At 36.7% G+C, this 23,131-nt stretch overlaps 1 protein-coding gene and 1 long non-coding RNA gene across 2 annotated transcripts in view; both read left to right on the top strand.

Annotated features, from left to right (window-relative positions):
- The window catches only part of LOC136358149 (uncharacterized), a 201,175-nt gene that overhangs the window by 60,067 nt on the left and 117,977 nt on the right, over positions 1-23,131 (top strand). The window lies entirely within an intron of this gene.
- RPGR (retinitis pigmentosa GTPase regulator) overlaps positions 1-23,131 on the top strand; it is a 37,982-nt gene that overhangs the window by 3,130 nt on the left and 11,721 nt on the right. Inside the window, 5 exon segments of the mRNA XM_066314037.1 lie at positions 6,003-6,095; positions 8,675-8,737; positions 10,250-10,408; positions 11,842-11,991; positions 16,937-17,095. Coding sequence (XP_066170134.1) covers positions 6,003-6,095; positions 8,675-8,737; positions 10,250-10,408; positions 11,842-11,991; positions 16,937-17,095 — 624 coding nt within the window.

Genomic DNA, 23,131 nt, shown 5'->3' with positions numbered 1-23,131 from the left:
CTGCTGAACACCTTAAGTTCACTTGAAATCTCCTTGAAACAATAAATACAATTGTGTCTCTCAAATGAAGCTTGGAATTACTGTTAACTGGCAGATGAAAATAGCCCTTGAAGGAGCAACTCGATAAAGGATTTCAGAAAATCCTACAAAAATCAGAAATAACTGGAAAAAGTGTTCAAAGAAACTCCAGTGTAATAGAGGAAGCATTATTAATGTTTTTTTCTTCTTTTTGAAATTATGGAAACAATATTCATTAAAGAATTGTTAATTTTATTTTACATGGAAGGGACTACTCTTCTGTGGATAAGCATGTGTGACAATTGTATTGACAATCAACTGCTGACAGAGAATAAGACTTGGTTGTAAAAAAATATGCATTTTTTCATGACTTTTTAAATTGGAATATAGTTATTGCTCATCAATATCCAATCGGTCATTGCTTATTAAATAATTTCCTGAGGGTTTCTTGCAATGTTCACAAGCACCATTGAAGATGCTGAATTTTTAGGAAGAGCTATTCCAGCCAAGATATAAAAGACTATAGATTTCATGGGCTGCAGAACACCCTGAGGTGAAATTACACGATGAATTTTTCAAGCCTAGCTTCACAGAAGATGAATTATACATTAATAGTTTATTTTGAACAAAGCTTGACACTTTTTCTTGGATTGAACCAATAATATTAAATTATTTGTTGCAGTAAATTAATCCAGATGTAACCTGGGGCATTTCCTTTTGCATTTTCTTTTTACATATACTTTTATATGCCCACACCCAGCTTGAAATAACACAGGTATAGCTCTGTGTTTAAACCAGTCAATTTAAATTGCCTCCCAGCAAGTGCCTGGGCCAGCACTGTTAACCCCAGTCAGCAACAATCCTCTAATTCCCACATCACTGTAATAGTGGCCACTTAGATAAAGCTTTTGAAGAAGTCATCTTGCAGAGATCTCCATGCAGCACCATTTCTGTACAATTTCCCCTTCTCTCCATTATTTTGGTATATGCAGCTGGTTTCAGAAGTGTTTCTGTAGCTTGCCTTTGCTGTTGTAATCGGCAAGTACATCACCACGGCGGCTTCTAGATGATCAGATCCTTATTTCCTCAAAGCTTTTGCAGTCAAGGAACTGTAGAAGCATGAGAAAAAGACTTCTTTGGCAGCAAAAGGTTTTCTGGGTCATTGTAAAGTACAGGCAAATGTGAGTGTAAAGTGTGGATCAACAACAAGCACAGGTCGAGAAACTGTAAGTCATACAAAAAAAGTGAACAAGGGAAAGAAAAAGCTCTTCTCCCTCATTTGTTCTTCACACCAGTGTATGGCCATGTGCACCTCACATTTCTGCAGTTAGATGGAATTGGACGATATAGTGGAATTAAGTCCTTGGGAATGACCCTGAGCTGCAATAACACCTGGAATAAATGCTCCAGTAGTGCATGATGATAATGAGTTTACTGAGAAGGATACAGACCTTGTGGGAAACCAGGAGCTTCTTCAGCTGAACCTGACCTGGAAGAGATAAAAGACAAACATCACGTAGGAAGGAGAATATCTAAAGCAGGTGTGTGTTAATGCACGCTTCATTTTACTTTCAGTCTTTATTTATGGGTCACAAAATTTCCCCCATCTGTTTTTTTTTCCCCCCATGCCTTGAAAGAGGGAGTGGGAGCTATATTTGTAGGGGACAGTGGAAATATGAGGTAGATTAAAATTTAGAAATACATCAATTTTACACTTACCATGGCTCAACAATCATAAATAAAATGATCATCCAAACTGATAAAAGTCATTCTGTAATGCTGGATTTGGGCAGGAGAGGTGGCAGCATCTAGCCCCAAATCTTGACTGAATAATAAGGAAGAAAATGTACAAGAACTGAAATTTAGCATTCAAACAAAATATTCAGAACCTTTCAGATACTTCTTTCATCTAATCCATCGTCTATATTCCCATATGATTTTTATGAAGACAAGTGTAAAGTAAATATAAAACACTCTATCTTTTGCCTTTCTAGGTCAGGAGTTAAGAGTCCAAAATTTTATTTACATGCTGTAGCTGCATGTTGGACTTTTAGGGACCAGTGATAGTTACTTGCTGACTTTGATTAAAATGTCCAAGCAGGAATTTTTTTAAGCAGTGGTCTTCTTTAGGTCTTTAATGCAGTTATGAGCAATATTTATTCCAGCATCACTTGTAACATGTTCCATAATGGTTCCTCATTCCTGTGATTTTTGGCCCAAGAATACTGATAGTGCAGACCCTGCATCTTTTATAACTGCAGGCTTTGGAAAGCAATTAATTCATCCTCGTGGGAGCTGGTGTGAAGAATATAAATATGCATACTTTTAAGAATCTCCTTCCAACGTCCTGCATTAAATTTTCTTTCCCACAAAACTCTTAAAGTTAACAGCTCTCTTATTGTTTATTTGCCTTGATTAGAGTATCCTAGGCAGCTTAACCACATTTAATCAAAGGAAGGGCTTTGATGAATGAAGACACCTTTTCTGAACTCTGTGGTCTGGAGAGAATTGAAGCCCCCAACACAAGAAGGGAGAAGGAAGGAAAGAAGTATCAATTGTAAAAGGAGGATTGAAAAGAGGTGCATATGGAACCACAAGAAGATGCAGTATATTCATATTTTCAGTTTTGTAAGACATTAAACATTTAACAAAGAGACCTTGCAATCTCTCCAGGTGTTTCATCACCAATATTTTGTCACCACTACTCTTTCTGCTCACTAGTAGGTCACCAGAATATGGCACAGTATCTTTTGCATGAACTGCAAAGGGAAGATGAGAAAGATTAGTACACATTTGTGTTGATCTATATGAGCAAGCAACATACTCTGCTGGCATTGCTTGTGTGATGCTAAATGTCCTAAGCATGACTGTTCTTGTTGCTCAATAAAGTTTCTGAGAATATCACAGCTTGTCTAACAAAACTCATGCCACTCCTGTTTCCCAGGAACCTGTTTGACTTCTATATGAGTTTTGAATCAACTGTTAACATAATTTATTCACTACATAGCTCAAATAAAAATAATTTTAAAAAACAGTCATGGTGCCTTGGCATTTGCTACTCTCTACAAAATACTACCTTTTATGTTTTATTCAGATACAGTTTCTCAGAAGGATCTTGTAGTAAAAATTCAAGGTCTGTACATCGCCTCCCCATCTTATTTCTCTCCCACACTCAAATAATTTAAAAAGAAAAAGGGGAAATATGTAAAATGTACCTTTAAACATAGGTGACTAGAGTACTTGGCTGCCTGCTATGAACAAAGCATATGGGACTTCAGCTGGTATTTCCCAGCTGCTCAAGGAATGCCTTTAAAAGCACTTCATGAACCAGAAGTGCACATGACTGATGGGGTTGCCAGGAATCCCAGTTGTGATAGCAGCTATTTGTGAGAAATGAGGTGGGAGACAATGTCTGAAGGGTCCACAAAACTTCTGTCACTACACATGGAAGTGTCTTGTGCTTCCCAGGTAGCCTTGAATTGCTGTGGGTGAAACATCTGCTGGTGTACCTGCCAATGAGCATGTACTTGGGAGAAATACTCCGGTTTTGCATAGCATAAAGGTGGAGACTGCTGTTGGAAGTGTGTTTTTATCACCAAAATAGTCTGAGCAGACATTTCCATTATATTCTCCTGCTTCCCTCTTGCCCAGAGTCATAGTCTTACTCTGCTGGACCTGTCTTGTGCCAGCAATTCCACCTGGCAGATGGCCACAGTCTGGGTGACAGCACCAAAGTGGAAGCAAAAACCCAAGAGCAATTCAAGTTCATGAAATTTTGGAATTTGGTCCTTGCCTATTTGTCTGCTGTTGGATTCAGTGCATTTGTGTGATGGCTGGGATATCTCAGTATGCAGTTATGAAAATTGTGCCTTTTGCATGTGAAATTTTATTGGATTTCTTGGCCAGCTTGGACTGAATCTTGTCCCTTCCAAAAGTTGATTTGCTGTACTGAACAAGAAACATTGCTTCATTATAGGCATTTGTTTAAGTTCCTCAGTAGTGCCTGTTAATTCTTTTTCTAAATTAACTGCTTCCCAGATTTTTTATTTTCTGTTATACTTGTAAGAAACCTGAATTTCTAAACGGCTGTCACTCAGTTGTAAAAGAATGTGAAAAAATTCCTCTCATCTATTAAGCTCCTTGACTTACAAAGCAATGCCTGAGAATTTAAAGACTGATATAAAACCCAGCAGATTATAGGATGAAAAGCATGACCTTGTTTGAATTTTGCATGGATAAAAGAGAATGTGCTCAAATTGAATTAGGGCAGCTTGGCATCGTACTCCCACAGAAGTACTGCTGTCTAAGGAAAGCAGTTGGAAAGTGTAAAGCAAGGATACAAGGAAGCCAAACCAATATAGGATAGATGTCATTTGCTGATAAAAATCCTTTCTGTTAAGGTGTTTTTGCTGTCAGGGACAGCTCTGCATGTGTTTGACATGATTGCATTATCAAAATTAGGATGGAGATATAAATGCTGTTAGTAGAACACTGTGAGCATGAACTTGACCTCTGTCTTTCTTCCCTTCCAGCTTTCTTGGAAAGACACAATATTGACACATAGTCCCACGTGCCAAGAATTGTAAACTTTAACAATTTGATCGAGATTTCAGATACCAGTTATAGTTAAGCATTGGTGATTTTTTTTTCTTTTTAACTATGTGGTTATATTGAATAAAATGAATGGATATTTTTATTAGAATAGGGGTTTTTTATAATATTTAAAACATTGCAATATTGTATTTCAAAGTCTCTGTAAATCACAATCAGAACCTTCACTAGGAACAGCCATATTATTTTGGCATCATTATATGGAATTGCTATTATGGACTGTGGTTATTGGTAATGTAGATTTTATGAGGATGACAAGCTCTATGACCAAATTTCTGTTTAGGGTGACAGCATTATGATGGAGTCTAATGCACAAAGCTCTGCAGACCTTCAGAAGTAAAGAAAGTCCTTTTAGTTGTTGCAAAAGGGTGTGATTTTGAAGAGAGGATGTTGTTTTGTTAAATCAGTTTCTATTGTTTTGCAAAGATTTCTTTTTGAACAAGGGTTTTATTTTCCAGTGGGAACTTTACAGCTTTACAAGATGTGATAGTTCAAAAAAATGAAATTAACTTAGTTCATTTTAAGGTATTGTCAGTAGTCAGTTTTGGTTAATTTTCATCCCAGATGACAAAATTCTCATCTGTTCATATACCATCCTCAGAAAAAACGCTGGTTGTTCAGAATTATAACAGTTCATTGTTTTCAATGGTAAAACATGCAAGTCCAATGACACAACATAGGAATTTCTTAAAGATGATTCTAGCATTGTCCCTGTTGAACATTTGTAACCTAATGTTTGCATTTAGATTTTCAAAATTCTCTGACTGCATGGTGGATTTATGCGTTCTGTCTTGATATGCAGAATAAAAAATTAATACAGTTTGTGAAAATTTATCAGAAAATATGTTTGATAGAAATGCATATTTGTAAATCATTTTAAGAGAAGACATTTAGTAGTAAAAAAACATACCGCCCTAAACAGTCAAATAAGCCAAATATTACTGATTTGTACTTGTGTTTATCAAATAGCTGCATTATTCATTTGTGTCTTTAGGGTAAAAGACATGGGTGCTCAGTTAGATGTGCTTTTATTTTATAACAGGACTAATAGGTGCTGTGGCTTCTGAAATGCAGGGCTGTCCAAGAGTACAACATCTTGTTTTCTGAAGAGCACTTCATCTGTGCTGTAATTAAAGATGAGGATGTTTCTTCTTCTGGCTGGGGATTTTTTACTTAAACAATACAATTATTCTTTTTGAACTGTAAAATCACAAGGATATTAAGTATTGTTTACACTTATGTATTGAATTGCCTAAACTTAAACCTTACATTAAAAAGGAAATGTTAAGTTCATGGTGAGTGGAATGACCATCTTGTCTTGAATGGGATACTCAAACACTTGTATGGAATCTGTCTATGATTTTTATTTTCAGGGAAAGGGAAACTCTACGTGTTCGGCAGTAATGACTGGGGCCAGTTAGGATTGGGATCAAAGAACACTGTCAGCAAACCAACATGTGTTAAAGGTTTGTGTGATTTTTCTTTTTTTTTTCCTTTTTTTTTCTTTTTCCTTTTTTCCCTTTTCTTCTTTCTTTTTCTTTCTTTCTTTTTCTTTTTGAAAGGGGACCCTTGCAAAAAGGTAATTAAATAGGAGGCAATTCCAAAATAACTAATTCTTTATTCATTACGTGTGCACATTATTGCACAAGATAATGAAGGCAGCTCAAAGGGATCCCTTATTGGTTTTCCATTATTTCAGGTTCTGAGTCCTTTTGCATCTGAGGATTAATTCAGATACATAGAATCCTGTCATTTTTGAGGGCTCTGACTTTATGTAGTATTTGCCTATTCTGACAAAGCACATCTTCATTTTTTGCTGCAGACAATAATCAAATGCTTGGTCTCTGCCTTGTCTATGTGTTAGAAACCAGAGCTCCAGTAGCATTGTACAACCTCTCTGTCAGTACTTTCTTAGCAACTTTGTAAATGAAAAAAAAAAAATCTGAAACCTTTCACAAGTACTGCTACATTTTTAACAAGTGTAAGAAATGCCCAAAGGGGCATAAATGTTCATACATTTTTATAACTCAGTAAAATAAATTCCTACATGTTGCAAAATATGTTTTCATTGCACTGTGATCTTCTTGACCATTCCTAGCTGTTTTTATCTTGTCAAACAAAGCTAAGTCAATACTTTTTCCTATCCCTTTACTTATGTCAAGTCAGATCTATCCCATTAACACATTTCTTTTCACTGTTAAATGTTTATCTTCGCTCCTTCTGCCAGCAGATCGATCTGTTATCTTATTGTTAAAAACAAATTATCCTGCTTGTTCAAACTCTGTTCTTCCTGATTTAGTTTATTCTACTGTCCTTTATTTGCTCCTGCCTCCATCTCTCTTCAGATTGAGAATGCAGCTACTCTCAGGTGCACATCTTCTGTCAGCCATGTGAGAGATTGATTCTTGCCTTGGCTTAAATAGATTTAGTTTCAAGTTTTGGGTTTGCTGTCAAATTGCAATGGAGAATAAAAGATGAAGGGAAGATGACAACACTTCAAACCAGACCTGGCATCCATTGAAAAAAGTCACAAGGGAGGTGTCTTTTTTCTCTTGCCAGTAGACAGCAGGAGGAATTCCTGGAGCTTTTCTCACTAACCTTTGGCCATCACTTGGCTTTGAGAATGTTAGGGTCTATTGCCCTGAAACACCCTGAAAAGTGCAAGGACACTTTTCAGTTTCTCCTTGGAGCCAAATGTTTGTGGCTGCATGTTTTCTGAGAAAATGTTTTCTGGGACTTGGCTAGAGATTAATGAAATTGGTTGTGAAAAATCACCAGCAACCTTGTAAATATAGCATGTCCCACAAGATACAATTGGTTAGTCTAAGTTGGGTGGAAGTTTAGGGAGCGCAGGCTTATGAAGAGCTGATCATAGTCGTCTCTGAAGTTGAAGAGTGCTGGGATATAAAGACTGTAGGAAATGTTATGGTTCCAGCCAGATGGATAGAAGAGGAATGAACCTGATTTTCGACCAATTAAGTTTGTGTCTGTGTGACAGACCAGGGGCAGTTCATGCTTAAAGTTGATTGATTTGTTTGGTGTCTTGGTAGAAGGGACCTTAATCTGGATGTTGAAGAGCTGATGAAAGTTGATCTGGAAGGGCTGAAAAAGGGTTTGTGAAAGGGATGATTGTTGTTGGCTTTGTTATGGACTAGTGCAGTGGAAAGGCAATTAAAGATTTATTATGTAAAAATAATCCTGGTTTAGAGCATTGTATAGAGTACCTGAACTGAGAGAAGATAATTTGTTGACAATGAACAGTAGCTGGAGCAAGTATGGAAAAGTCAGGGAGATATTTTTCCTCTCTATTCTGAAATGGAGTGTGTTTGTCATAGGAGAAGAGTAACCTCTGTATTTTTCTCTTTCCCACCAATATAACTCCTGACTCCCCTCACATTCATTCCCAGTCTTTCAAGGTGTCCAGACTGCAGAGAGGTACATGCCATAGCAGTCTCATTTGTGGTAGCTCAGCAAAAATGCACATGCAAAAAATGTAGGCATTAGTCCAGGTAGGGCTGCCCTTGGCAGTTGAGGTCAGTGGTCAGGAAGTGATCAGAACAGAGCAGCAAAGGGATGTGAGCACAATAGGAAGGGTGGTAGGGATGGTAAGACAAAAGAATAGTGGGATTTTCAAAGATTTACAATAGTGGGAAAAGTCTTAAGAGAGAACTAAGAATAGCACTGCTATTGAAAACTGAAGACATCTTAAATTATTAATTTTATCCTGCAAATTAATATATTCTTTGAGGCGTATCTTGTAAATGGTAAATTCCAGGGATTGTGGCATTGGGATGAAGTAACCATCATCAAGTTAACTTGAGCGGTTTAAGTTTTTAAGGTCTGACCTATTTTCTTATCTTGGGGGAATACTGATTTGATAAGTCATGTGCAATGGTTCAAATGGGCAGTGAATCTTGTAATAATTCTGTTGGTAAAAATGTGAAAAGAAGAAATCAGAGCTCCCTCTAGAGCATAGAACAATTTGGTATTGAACCAGCTATCTGCTTGTTTGTAACTTTCCCTTCTCTTTCGTTTTGATTCATAGCTTTAAAACCAGAAAAACCAAAGCTTGCTGTTTGTGGAAGAAACCACACTTTAGTTTACACAGGTATGTAACCTCTATTTCATATCCATTCAAGATACATTTCTTCTTTTGCTTTCATACAAAATTACATTAGGAACACCAGAAGTGTTGAGGAAGGAAAAATAAATTAAAATAGGGCTGCTAAAGCTTAGGAGTTTGACATCCTAAGAATTTGGAATTTTTTAGAATTATTTGATTTATTCTGAGCCAATACATTTATGAACTAATGTTAGATAGTAGTTTCCTAGTAAAAGACATATGAAAAAAATTCCTGCTGGCCTTTGAGGTATAGTTAACAATTATGAACATTTCCTTAAAGCCTTGTAAATACGTATTGTTATTTTTACATACATCTGTACTCATATTTACCTTTGATAGATAGTCTTTATTACTGTAAAGTTATATATTTGAATAAATATAGTAGAATTGAATGTTTGCAAGTCTTCAAATTTTGTTGCATTTTCAGTTATATAACATAACCTGCTATTTCAATGAAAAGTTGCTTTATTAAGCTATAATTAAAAAAATGTAAATTTAAGCTTAAAAATAAATTTGTAGAGACACAGTAGACAAAGAATTTATGAAGATTCTTGTCATGCTTCTATAGTTTATGTAATGGAATAGCCATGATTGTGGTTGAAATCCTTTAGCTTTCAGTAATGTTGGAAAGAGGATTGTTTAATTGTTGGGAGGTTTATATATGTGGAGACCCTGAGCACTGTAAATAAGATTTTTAGAATAAAATAAAGCATATTAATAACAATCGAGTATGCAAGACAACACAGTGTAAATATTAGTCACCTTTGGCTAGATAATTTGTGGCCATTTATAAATTATATGCCAGTTTATTTATCACATTTCTGTCTGGGTTTGTGTTAACAGTAGGCTGTATCCATTTCTTCATAGATGAGCACTTTAGATGTGAAACATACTAGAATTAAAAATATAAATCTTAAAGTTCTCTAAAGTTGAAGATATCTGTCATCAGCATCAAATCCAAGACTCTAAAAAAGCCTGTTTAATTAAATCAGAAGTTATTTTAAAGTTAAAATAAGTTAAATATTTCTAATAAAAACTAAGTAGACATGTATTTCATTCACACTATTCAAAACGATCAAGTTACTAATTTCTTGAATTTATGTACTAATACAGTTTCAGTTTTTCTTGTGTGTGACATCATGCACCCTTTTCCTCCTGCTTTATCTCCAAATATACATTATTTGTGGAAGGAGCTGCTCCTGGCTGCCAGGGCTACTGCTAGTCATTTTCTCAGAGCTCTTTCAGAACTTCCAATCACATTTATTTTTACATCAGTCTCCAGAATAGTGGGAAATGCAGTCTAAATACATGTAAGGCCTTTAGGAAGTTCTGCTCCAAGTGTGTGCATGAAAACCTTGCTAGCTACAACAGAAACTGCTAATTTCAGCTGGAGGGTGTTTCAGGGCAATAGACCCTAACATTTTTGTGATTTTTTTTTTCCCATTGAAAATAAATTACTTGCTCTGGTTTCTTCTTTCTGTGTTTTTCTGTGTGCAGAAAAAGGAAATGTCTATTCTGCTGGAGGTAACAGTGAAGGCCAATTGGGATTAGGTGACACAGAGGAAAGGACCACATTTCATTTAATTAGTTTTTTTACCAACCAGCACAAGATCAAGCAACTATCAGCTGGATCATACACCTCAGCAGCAGTAACTGGTGAGAACAACTGCAAATAAAATCTATTTCTGTCTGTCCAACCTGGTTCCAGGAAAACATTTAATCCAGCATTCTGTCTGCATATGTGGGTGCATTTTCTTTCCTCACTGTCTTCTTTCCTTGCTAGCCACAATCATTTTGGCAGCCAATTGCCTATTTCAACAGTCTGGTAAGGGGTGTGTCTCTCATTGACTTAAGAGTTTTTGTGTAAGTTTGGTAGAAATACTTACAGAGGAGGAGCAGTATGAATACCCTCAAAATGGAAAAAAAAAATCCTCAGTTTATTTCCAGGGAAAGCAGCTACACAACATGAATTCTATGAAAAATAAGCATCTCTAATTCCACTTGTTACTGCAACTATTGTGCTCCATTGGTACAGGCTGCACAGCTTGTAAATGTCATTTCTTACTAATTCTGGGAGAGGCTGAGCCTCTCCTATTTCTCAGGGGGGCAGAATTATACCAATTTTATGTCACAACATGCTGAATTCCACACAGTTACAATACTCCTAGTCACTGGGTGGGTGGTCCTTAATTATTCTATAATGGAAGTCTTGGTGTAAAGCAGTTTTTTCTGTACCTGTTTAGGGTGAGTTATTGCGGCTGTAATTTCAGAACTTGAGAGAGATCTTAGCCTGCTCATTTGGTTTTTGGTTTTTTTATACCAATTGCTGACATTCTCCTGAGATTTTTAGCATTTTAATACAATTTGGAATTGTTTTAACTCTTACCCTCTCAGTAGCACTGTAGGTGGTACTTTTTTATTCACAGCTTATTTCTCACCATAAGAAATAGAGAAGACCTTATCTCTTCTAGAAGAATCTAGAGACTTTCAGTATTGTTCACTGCCTTTTTTGGGGTTTTGTTTGTTTGTTGTTTTTTGTTTCGTTTTGTTTTGCCATTGTTCCTTGTTCCAATAGAAGCTTAGAACATCTACAGTTGTAGTTGTAGCTTAAGGAAAGCAAAGTGAAGCTGGTCAATATAAGCAGCTGTGAGAACTGGAAGATAAGGCATGAATAAGTGGGATGCCTACTAAACTCAGAACAGAGAATAAGTTTGGAAGTATGAGAAAGGCAGCTTGAACCTAAAAATGAGAAGATGCCTTAAGTTCACTGTAATATTTTCATGCTGACCTCTGGCAACTGAATTCTCTCTCTTAGTCTTCCTCTTTCTGAAGGAATGTTTTTTACATAGTACTTTTTCTGTTAAATATTAGTTGATGTGTAAATGTTCTGGGTCACTTTTGAAAAGCTTAAGGAAAACCCTCTTATTTCCAACTCCTATTTTACATTGTGCTAAATTGTCATTTTATATCCTTGAGATCATGACATTCAGTAGTATCATACAGAGGTTCTAAAATACTCCTCAATAAATAGATTAACTTTTTATTAGTTTTTGTTTTCAATCTATTAATTATCTGCATCTTCATTTTAGAGGATGGGCAGCTCTTTGTGTGGGGTGATAACTCAGAAGGTCAGATTGGCCTGGCCAATGAAGCCTCTGTCAGTGTCCCCTGTAAAGTGGATATTGGAAAACCTGTTTCCTTTGTATCCTGTGGATATTATCATTCTGCCTTGATTACAGGTAAGAGAATGGGAGTAGAGGTTAGTGGAGACAAGATAGTTGTTTTCAAATAGTTGTTTGAAACTTGATCACATCACAGGTTTTTTTTTTCATAAAACAAAGGTATCATATGTGATAAAGATTATCACATACATTGTGGATTAAAATGATTATTTCAAAAAGCGAATTTTTTTGAGTTTTGGGGTTTTTTTTTGATGACCAAGTAATAAACTTCATCTTTTCTAGAAACATCAGTTTTGAACTGAGTTGCTATGCTATGGGAAAAAATTAGTCTTGTTAGAAGTAAAAGATTGTTGTCCCTGTTCCTTGTTTGGTCTTAGAATTTAAGTTTTCAAGTCAGTTAAACTGGTAGTACATTACATGAGGAGAAGCAATGCTGCAGTGAGCTGTTGTCTGATCTCAAACCAAACCACCTCCCTATTGCTTTCCACCTCTCTCTTCCCAACGCTCCAACTGGTTTCCAAAGGGAAGATTCCACTCATCTTTTAATAATGCCAGTATGGATGAATTATCAGCCACTATTGATGGCATTATGTATGAGCAGCTATGAATTCCTCTCAGCCATATAGATTTACATTATTAAACTTTACTGTTTGGTCCCCTTAGAGTAATTAAAGATTTCAAGAGATCGATAGTTTTGATTGTAAAGCTTTAAATGGGTACCCAGGAGCTATTCCATCAGATACCTTTCCCAGATTACTTGATAAATGTTACTTTTCCACATACAATATCTCTATTGCTCTCTGAGAACATGCTGTTAACAGAATGAGAGCTTGCTACGGTGGACAAATATTAATTAGGTGTTATGCTGGTACTGTGCAACCTTTATTACAAATGCTTTATTACAGTAAACGGATTAAGTGTCTGGGGCTGATCAGGACCTCAGCACCTGTTAGGAAAAATACAGGTTTCTAGACTCAGAATAAATGGGGAGGGGAAAGATACTTGCTTCAAGGATGTAGTGGTTATTTGTGTATCTCAGCCTTCAAGCCAAGAGCTGAAGGTGCAGGATTGCAGCAGGATGTCACAAAATTCTCGTTAGTAGAAGGGTTGAGGACAAACATCTAAGAGTAAAGAGGGAACAATGTGTGCCAAGTGCCCTAAGGAAGTGGAAACTTTTAGTGGAAGGGGATAAGAAAAAAAGGCTTAGGCTTGTACCTGGCCAAGAAAAATGGAGCTTCTGGAAATATTAATAGGAAGAATGAACTGGTTATCACCTGTGAAAACGAAGAGTTGTTGAACCTGTTTCTACTTAAACAGGCCTGAGTATAAGATGGAAAATCTTAATTTTCATCCTTAATATCTGCAAGTCCTGCATGAATTGGGTTCAGTCTGTGTCACTGAAGCTACTGACACACACGGCCTTCTTTGTGGTGAAAGCATAATTTTTTTTATTACTTTCCTGTGGCCCTATGGCAATAGTTTTATTTGACTGATTCTTCAGTTACTGTAAAAATTTAGTATTGGACCTCCAAGTACTTTTGCAGAATCGATTTTCTCTTGCACTGTTGTCAGTGTGTATCCATACAGGGTTTAAAGATTAACTTAATGCATTTATTCTGAGTAGACCATAGTCACAGGATGTGTTACTTATTGGTTATTAGAATACTATAGAATTTCCACATTTTGATTTTTAGACATCAAACAATTCCCTTTTTAATAGTGTAACATACTTGCAGGATTTAAGATTTGGTAAAGTCTGACTGCTGTCAGACTGAACTGATGAACATGGCACCATATGGCTCCTTTTCTTAATATGTTTATGTTTGACATAAGGTGTGCACTGGCTGAAAAATGTGTTGGAAACACAGGCATATCTGGGTTAAAACCAAAAGGTGGCTCATGAGGCAACTAGAAAACATAGTGTGGACACAGAGTGCCCTCTCCAGGGCAGGATGTTCATTAATAAGAGAGTATTGAATAAAAAAGGTGGTGAAATATGGATTCCAGCTTTTTTTTTTTTTTTTTTTTTTTTTTTTTTCTTTTTTCTTTTTTTTTTCTTTTTAAACTAAAGTTCTTATTTCTTTGGCATTAATGGGGTTTAGAATTTTTTTTTTTTTAGCAGGCTTTTATCTTTAAGGTGTTTAACTGCTATAAAGCCAAGAGCTATGCCTTTTATAGTTCCAAAAAGATGACGTCACCCTTCTTATTTCTGCTTTCTGGAAGGTCTTCTTTGCAGAGAAAACTTTAACTGCTGAACACGTGTCACCTGCATTCTGCCATGTACATGTGGGGTCCACTGATGCCAAAGTGATTGTAGAATAGAAGAACAGTACAAATCCTGATATTTTAAATAAAAAACCCACTTCTGAAATGCAGACTAGGCACATGCACAGGCAGTGGCTAACTCAATTCCATACGCAGATGAGGAACTAGTCTGATTATTCAGTTCATATTTGAAAGATGGTTGTTTGTTTCCTTTCCCTCTCCTTTGCATTCATCAAAGAGTTCCACTGAAAAGAAGTTCTTAGTCTGTAGCTTCCAGCTCTCTTTAGGATTTTTTCAGTGTGTTTCCTTTCCTCCCTTTTTGCAGGCTTTGGACATTGAGTCCCAGTATTAGGGTTATGTCTCAGGCAAATCAACAGAGAAATAAACTCCTGGGAGGGTGTAGCAACAATTTTAAACACTTACACAGATCTTTTCTTGTCTTTCCTATGACCACACATTGAGGAGGGGACAATTTTTCAGGAAGCAGTCAGCTCAGCAAGCATGTACAGCTCTTTTGTCCGCTGCAGGAGATGGAGAGCAGGAAAAACCTGATGTATCTCACCTTTGCTCTGCGTTCTGCAGCAGAGTTAGATTTGTGGAGACAGAGAAGTATTGAGTGTGTTAGACCCCTTCTAGTGTGTCACCTGCTTGAATTGTAACTGTAATCAAGGTCAAGATGCATTCTTGTTGAGAAGATGTCTTTTCATAGAGAGCTTTATAGGTTCCTTGAATTCTCTTTTTTAATGTATTTTGTCATTATTTTTGAGGACTGATTTAAGAATCATTCATCCTAAAATACTTATATGCTCTGAATTTCAGTGTTTGAGACAGTTTTAAACAATTTGGTCCTAATAAATATTTCTTTTAATTTTCTTCTTCATTTTTTCAAGAAATCTCAGTTATCCAATTCTTTTTTCCACTCTTTTTTTCCCTCATCTTCCACCAGCCAGGTCTCTATTCTACTCTCAAACACACATTTTCCTTTGAGGGACACTTCCCATTCACTTGTCCATTTTCTTCATATGCTCCTCTGATTTTAAGTTTAGTGATACAGAAAATCTGCCACATTAGGGAAAGTTCAACATGTGACAGTGTGACTCGTATGAGAGGAGAAAATTAAATAACCAGGTTTTGTTGTGAACAGAGTGTCCTTTAAATTCAGGTGTACTGCACACAGTGCATCATGTCCTCAGCATGCAGATGTACTGCACACATCCTGCACTCAAAATTTATCTGGGATTGACTGGGTTCTGTTTATGCTTGATTGCTATTTTTCGTAGTTTTTAGACCACTATTTGTCTAAAAGGGATGTGTAATGTATTCAAAAATTGCTTTGGTAAATGGTTTTATCTTTGTTAGCTGGATTATTAAGTGGAAAAAATGTAATAAACTTGATTAGTTTGGGAGGCTTGGCCATTTGAATTTTTAATCCTCTTAATTAGATAGTGATTGGATTAATTTTTTCAGTGCAGTAGTGTTTAAAAAGAGCTGCTGGTCTCTTCAAAGAGAACTGCATAAGTAGTTATCTCCCAAGTGCTTTTGGGGTTTTTTTAATTTGTTTTTAGAAATATATGGCTGATCCAAGAGAACTGAAAAATACTCACCTTCCAAAAAATACAGGATCCTTTTTGATGGGTTTTTTTCTTTTTCTTTCTTTTTCTTTTTCTTTCTTTTTTTCTTTCCACTTAGAATGCTTAATAAAATCTCTTTTTGACAGAATAATGTTTTGGTTACAGAAAAACTCACATTGCAGTTGATTTTTATCTTTTTAATTGGGCTACTGTTTTAGAAGAGAAAATTGACACTGATGCAAAAAAAGCAGTGTGAGCTTGTTCAGAGTATTTCTGCACATAGACATAAAGAACAAAATCAGAATTAAACCAGGAAATCAAACCAAACAGAGAAGCCTAAACACAGTCCATAGGTTTGAAATTAAATGAAATACACTTTTTTGCAGCTGAGGTAATTTTCTGGTTCTTAAGGAGCACAGACAGATTGAAATGACTGCAAAAAATTCTTAGAAAAGAGGTGCAGAAGAATGTAAGAAAGCTGTGAGAAGATGAGGCTGGGAGGGGCCTCAGCCCTGTGTGTCAGTGTCTGCAGGGAGGGCTCAGGGCATGGGCCAGGCTCTGCTCCGTGGTGCCAACAATGGGACAGGAGGAACGGGCAGGAACTGATGGCCAGGAAGTTCCACCTGAACATGAGGAAGAGTTTCTTTCCTGTGCAGAGCAAGCACTGGAACTGATTGTCCAGAAAGGGTGTGGAGTCTCCCTCACTGGAGATATTCCAGAACTATCTGGACACAGTCCTGTGCCTTGTGCTCAGGGATGGACCTGCTTGACCAGGTTGATTTTCCATCAAAATTCTATGCAAAATTATTTTCTGTTTCAGTTAAATTCTTACAAGCAAATTTAGTTTACTTAAATACTGATTACAGAGGGAATTGCCACCTCTCAGAAGCAGGATGTATATAGTTTTGTTTTTCCAGTGGCTACATTCCTTGCAGGCTAAATATTGTGATTCTGAATTTGGAGGGGGACTAAAATCTAGCACCTTTGTGTCCCATCAAAGCAGAGTGCTTTTCACAGCTGTTTGGGCATTATACAAATACATTCAGCTATCCTGTAATATTCATACACTTTTCTGTCTTTATAATTTGTGTCTGCAGCAGTCTTGACAACCCATCCTTGCTCCTCAGTGTGTGCTGGAAACCATGCACTGTTCTGTATTTTCACAGGAGATGGTGAGCTCTATACTTTTGGAGAACCTGTGAATGGGAAACTGGGGTTATTCCCTGAGCAGCTGAAGAACAATAGAGTCCCACAGCCTGTACTGGGAATTACGGAAAAGGTTACTAAGGTTGCTTGTGGTGGAGAACACACTGTGGTGCTGACAGGTATGCAATTTAATGGGCTTTTCTTGCAGCCCTGTAATTTAAACTCCATTAACTCTAAAGAATTTGCATCCCACTGAAATGCTGGATGCTGATCCTAGCTGGAAGACCCTTGTACACCAAGGAGGTAGAAATCCGTGTATGACCCAGCTAAGGTAGGCCTGTGCTGCACTGCCCATGTTCCTTGGCTACAGGATGAACTTGACCAGGTGATTTTAGCAAAGGGACTTCCAGGCAGCTCCTGGTTGACACCACTGGCCTGTCCTTGCTTTTATCTGAAACTTCAGCAGCAAGTTCCCAGCAAGTGAATGTCTTTTTTATTCAGTATAAAATGCTGAATGTATCAGTATAAATTATATATAGAGTTGTTTTGGATGTAAGAAAATCCAGTAAGAGCTCAAACTGAGGCAACCTTCCATGGGTAGGATCTGCACAGCGTGCTGGAGTCCTTTTCAATTCCACACAGCTTGGGATTCCCAGACTCTGAAGGGACAGAAGGTTATTGATCCTATCTTCTTTTTCTTTATAGTCTTAGCTCCAATAAATAGCATTTTGAGACAACTTTACATAGGCTGAGTGCCTTTCTTACTGGGATTTCAATAAGCCAGCACCACTTGGTGCAACACAGATAATTGATGTTTCTTTCCTCTAAGGAGCTTGAAATTATTATTGCAGTGAGAGGGAAATGCTAGAGGAAAGCTTCCATTCTGTAGTAAATTCAAATGCTCTTGAATATTTAGGAAGGTTTGTAGGAAGTCACTTTTCAAGTAGCTTCACTATCTACTACATGGCTGAATGTATTAAATATCTCTTATTGTGATACAGAATTTGCTTTTGCCTTTGAGCAGAATCTTTAGCATAAATATGAAACTAGTACAGACATATACATTTGACATATTGTACAGGTTATGAAAATCAGCAAATGCAACTGTTACATATTAGTTCACAAGGCCACATATTTAGTACTTGGAAAATGTTACTGAACTGTTAAATAGTTGCCTGCCAGTGGTGACTTAGCTTTTCCAGGGCATCCATGCCAAGCAGTGCCAGCCTTTTCTTTCCACAAATTCTATCCTGACCTAAAGTGGTGTAGAAGCAGGAAAGGTAAGTTTGACTTTGCCTGAATAAAGTTCAAAAAGTATCAGCTTTAGCTTGTAATGAATATAATACGTGTAAAACTGTATGGCCTATAAATTTTTTCTGCCAAAATGAAAAAGCTGTAAAACCAAGTTGGATGTATAGATAGCACTCCTTAAATCTGTATTCTGAAGGTTCTCTATAGTTGCCTCTTGACAATCTTTGGATGTACCTTCAAAGTTATGTAGCCAAACTTTCTAAACTAGAAACTGAAAATCTGTCTGAGGGAGATTTTGATGTGGTGGTGTACTGCAAGCCATTGGAAAGAATAAAGGTGGAAGTGAAATGCTGGGAAGGATTATGTATAGTGAGTGAAGCTGCGAGATCCTGGGTAGGTTAAAATTCCTTTGGGAAAACTATGAAGAGGAAATAGCAGTAGCCAATCGAGGAAATAATGTAAACATTTGGCTACATTTCGATTCCTTTGTCTCCCTTCTTCTACCAACATGCAGTCTTACCCTGGCAGTATTCTATGTCACAAAATAGATTTCTTTATGTGAAATCAGATAACCATTATTAGTCAAAAAACTACCATAAATTTGTGCCCAACAAATGCATAAATCATAGCATTATTTTATGAATTACAAAGTGAACTTTTGTAGAAAGGATTCTTTTATCATTATTTATTATTTTTTTAACCATAAATCTGAATCCAACCAATAGATATTTTGACTTGATGGCATTTCATGTGACAAAAAATCATTATAACCAATGACTATTACAGAGATTTAGAAGAAAGATACAGACCTGGATGCCATCATCATTATAGTGAAATCTGTACAAGAGCTAGAACAAAGAGGGAAATAGAAATGCCACAGAAAAAATGCAGTGAAGAAAATACTGTAATAAGTATGTGTGTATGTGTGTGTAAGATTTACTTGCTTTTGGAAATAAATTCTTAGTAGAAGGATAATAAGAAATTTAGTGCGGGCTGAGCTGGCAGGTGATGATCAAAGTGTTGAGTGCCAGATGACCTAATTGAATCACAAAAAGAGGAAAATTACCTCCCACATAAATAGATATTTACTAAAGATTAATAGCTATGATAAGAATGAAAAATCAAATAGATTATTTTGATGCAAATCAGCTGTTATTAAATAGGTGACAGATGTGAACTTCTAAGATATTTGGAGTGAAACAGTAGAGGATAGCGGCAGGATTGTTTCATATGAAAGATACTTAGAAGTGCTAACATAGAGAAAATTTTCTGACTCAAAGCAAAATTTGAGGAAAAAGTTGTGAAAAGATATATATATGGATATTAAAAATTTCAAGTGACTGTGACTTAATGTAATACATACATTATTTGCTTTGCACCAGAAAAATTCACTTGAAATTGGTTCTAAATTGCATCTTGAGGTAAAGTGGTGTGACTAGAAACTGAGAATTCTGATGAGATATCTTTAAAGAAGGGCAGAAATATTTACATTTCCTCTTTTAAGCTCATTTTCATAAATTAAGAAAGTAATACAATTTTGAAGAAATTCTGAATTTTCATGTATCATCTCCATGAAAATGGGTGCTGCTTGCCCTTACTAACACAATGTATACTGGTGTGGTTTTCATCCTTTCAGGGTCTTTCCAGTTTTTAAGGATTTTAGTCTCAGGAAACAAGAACTGAGTGTGTGACTGTTGTATTTCTCTGGGGAATGGTTTTTTTCCCCAGGGCCCCTGGAGCTTGTAACCCTGTAGTTTGACCATTCCTTCCTTTCTGGACCTAATTGGCTGAGTTCCAGCCATCCCCCCTGGCAGGAGCCTTGATAAGGTCTTGCTCTTCCTCTTCTTGCTCTCTTACCTCCTGGGGCCTTCTCTTACCTCCTGGGTCCCCTCTTGCCTCCTGGGGCCCCTGCCTCCTACCCTCTGGGCCCTTGCCTCTTGGCCTCCTGCCTTCGCCTCCCCGTATGGAATAAATGTCTTGGATCAACCCTGGGGGTAAGAGCCTCTTTTGGAATCTTTTGCCCTGGTCTCCTCGAATCATTTCCCCCAAAGCCTCCCAAGAAACAGAGCTAGCCCCGGGGGGCTGTGGGGGAGTGCTTCATGTGACTAGTGAATATTCCCCTGCTTCATCTATCTCATTTAACATAGCAACAGAAAATGTCATATGAAAAAACTGTTGTACATCTTGGCTCATTTCTTGACATAATTTCTACTTAGGGTTTATCAAACTAAAAAAATGCATAATTCAGTTATCTTACAGAATGTGAGGCAAGTTTCTTCCTGACTCTCATGTGTAATTAGTCTATTCCAATGCACTTAATTTGATTTTTTTTAATGACTGTTATCTATTCTATTGGCAATTTAGTATGGCAAGAACCACTGTTGTATGGGTTTTTAAATCAAGGTACTGTTTGGAATTGCTACAAAAAGCATCAGAGTAAAAGATAGAAAGTATATATTAAAGCAATTCTTTGGGATTTTTTGGTTTGAAATTCCAAAACGAGAAACTAAATTATTTTTCCCAGAGAACAAGAATTAAGTTGCTGAGAGCAATAATTTAGAAAAACACCCACAATTTCTTAAAGATTTGTTTTAGAAATGTTGAATATGGTATTGGAAACCATCTTCTTAACATGCTTTATTGTTACCTCTATCTTTAATATTTGCATTTGTTCTAGACAATAAACAGAATTTAATTTAAAATTCTATGATGCAAAATCTTGATAGCACAAAGCTGTTCATTCCATGGCAGTCAGTCAGCCAGTCCAAGCAGATTTTGTCCTCATCCCAGATTCTTTCTCTTAAAGACTGAAAAAAAAAATGCACCGACTACCCCCAATCCTTGTAGATCCTTCCTGCTGCCAATAAAAGCTGTTGGTATCACCATTTTCAAATGAAATATGGAAGAGCAGCAATGCCAATTTGCATCCTTTTTTCAATTAGGTGTTTCAAAAGCCAGAAAAATAATAAATGTGAATCTAGAAATTGGAGAAGAAGAAACAGATTATTTGGAGTGGCCTTAATATCTTACAGGTTTTTTCAGATGAGGACAGACCCTCTGGGAATACTTTTTTCTATAGAAGGATATATTACTTCCTTTCATTCTCTGAAAGGAAGGAAAGCAAAGATAACTCTTCAAAGGAAAAAGTGAAGCAGACCTTTGAGAATAGAATGTTTGACATAAGAACATTAGTGCATTAGTATGTAAAATGTTGGATTCTTCATCTTCTGTCTCAAGGTCTTTTAAAAAGAAAAGAAAGCCAAGGCAGCCTTTTGAAATTGGACAAAAAAGATGTAAAAGCTCTACCTTTTTCTGGCAGAACTCACAATTCAGATCATATAGGATTATTATATTTTTCAAACCATTCTTAAATCTGTATACTATTTATACTGAAATCCTCAAATCCAGTTACTAACTCTGAATACTGAACATTGTGTTGACAGTTGATTTTTTACAGTAACATTTTTCAGCATAAGCTGTTTAAAAATAAAGCTCTTGTGAGAGTAAATAGTTCATTGGCATAATGGTTATAGTAACAGTAGTAATAATAATAATAATAATAATAATAATATTCAAGGGAAAGGTATTTATGTGGACAGGCCACCAAGATGATTAGAGGGCTGTAGCACCTCTCCTATGAGAAAAGGCTGAGAGAATTCGGGTTGTTCTGCCTGCAAAAGAGAAGGTTCTGGGTTGATCTAATGGCAGTCTTTCAGTACCTGAAGGGAGCCTACAAGAAATAATGGAGAGGGACTATTTACAAAAGCTTGGAGTGACAGGACAAGGGGGAATGGCTTCAAACTGGCAGAGAGCAGGTTTAGATTGGATATTAGGAAGGAATTCTTTACGGTGAGGGTGATGAGGCCTTGGCACAGGTTGCCCAGAGAATTTGTGGATTCCCCATCCCTGACAATGTTGAGGCCCAGGCTGGATGGGGCTCTGAACAGCCTGGGATAGTAAAAGTAGCCCTGTCCATAGCAAGAGGTTAGAACCAGATGATCTTTAAGGTCTCTTCCAACCCAAACCATTCCATGTTTCTGTGATATAAGCTTACTTGTCTGCTTCCTTTTTAGTTCTGTGGACTTCTTAACTTCATTTCTACCCTCAGATATATAGCAGAGAGAATAATATATGATTCTGAAAAACATCCTTTGAGCTCACACAGTTCTGTTAGCAAATGGCATGTTTTAAAAAATAATATGAAAACTATACAGCTTTTTGCCTAGGACTATTTTATTGATAGTGCAAATGATCAAAGAGTTCACAAAAGATACCTGCAAAGATGGAAGATAACACAGTTACAGGGAAATATCCCTGTTCTTCCAAAAAGGGAAATAGGAAGTGAAGAAGAAGCTCTTCCAGCACTCAGGTGCTGGAGGTGACTTGGAGCAGCAAAGCCATTGTCTTCTGTGCAAGCTCTGAAACCATTTCTCTTCATCCTTCAAGGGCTCTCTCATGGGCTGCTGCTGTGTTCAGAATGATGAAATTCACCCCTGTCATTTTATCAATAAGTGTGTGAGGTTTCTTTTTCATGCACTTATAAAGACAGATTGGTGGAAATAACTAATTTCTACTAAAGGGGGTTATTAGGGACGTTTGACTTTGCTTCTGCCCCAGAATGGTGAATCATTTAAGAAAGGTGGAAGGGTTTTTTTCTTCCTCTATCCTGATAATTCACTAAGAAGCAAATTTAGGAGGAGCAACATTTGGGTGCCCCTGGTTTATAAGGACAGGAGAAGAAATTATTTGTCATATAAAGGCACTCCAACCTGGTTTGGGGTTGGCCTTTTTCCTCATTTTCAGTAGAAAGACAGGAAAGAAAAAATTCCCTGCACTTTAAAAGTTAACATTTGAGAACATCTCTCTCGCAACACAAAGGCAGAAAATGTTGCATATTTCATGCTAGGATTAAAGACAAAACCTCATAGTTCACCCAAAGTAGTTATGTTAATCAGATAAAGCCA

Source organism: Sylvia atricapilla, chromosome 2 (assembly GCF_009819655.1).
Source record: "Sylvia atricapilla isolate bSylAtr1 chromosome 2, bSylAtr1.pri, whole genome shotgun sequence".
In the NCBI taxonomy this organism is placed as follows: Eukaryota; Metazoa; Chordata; class Aves; order Passeriformes; family Sylviidae; genus Sylvia; species Sylvia atricapilla.
Note: the sequence above shows the minus strand (reverse complement) of the source record. Positions and strands in the feature narration are given on the sequence as shown.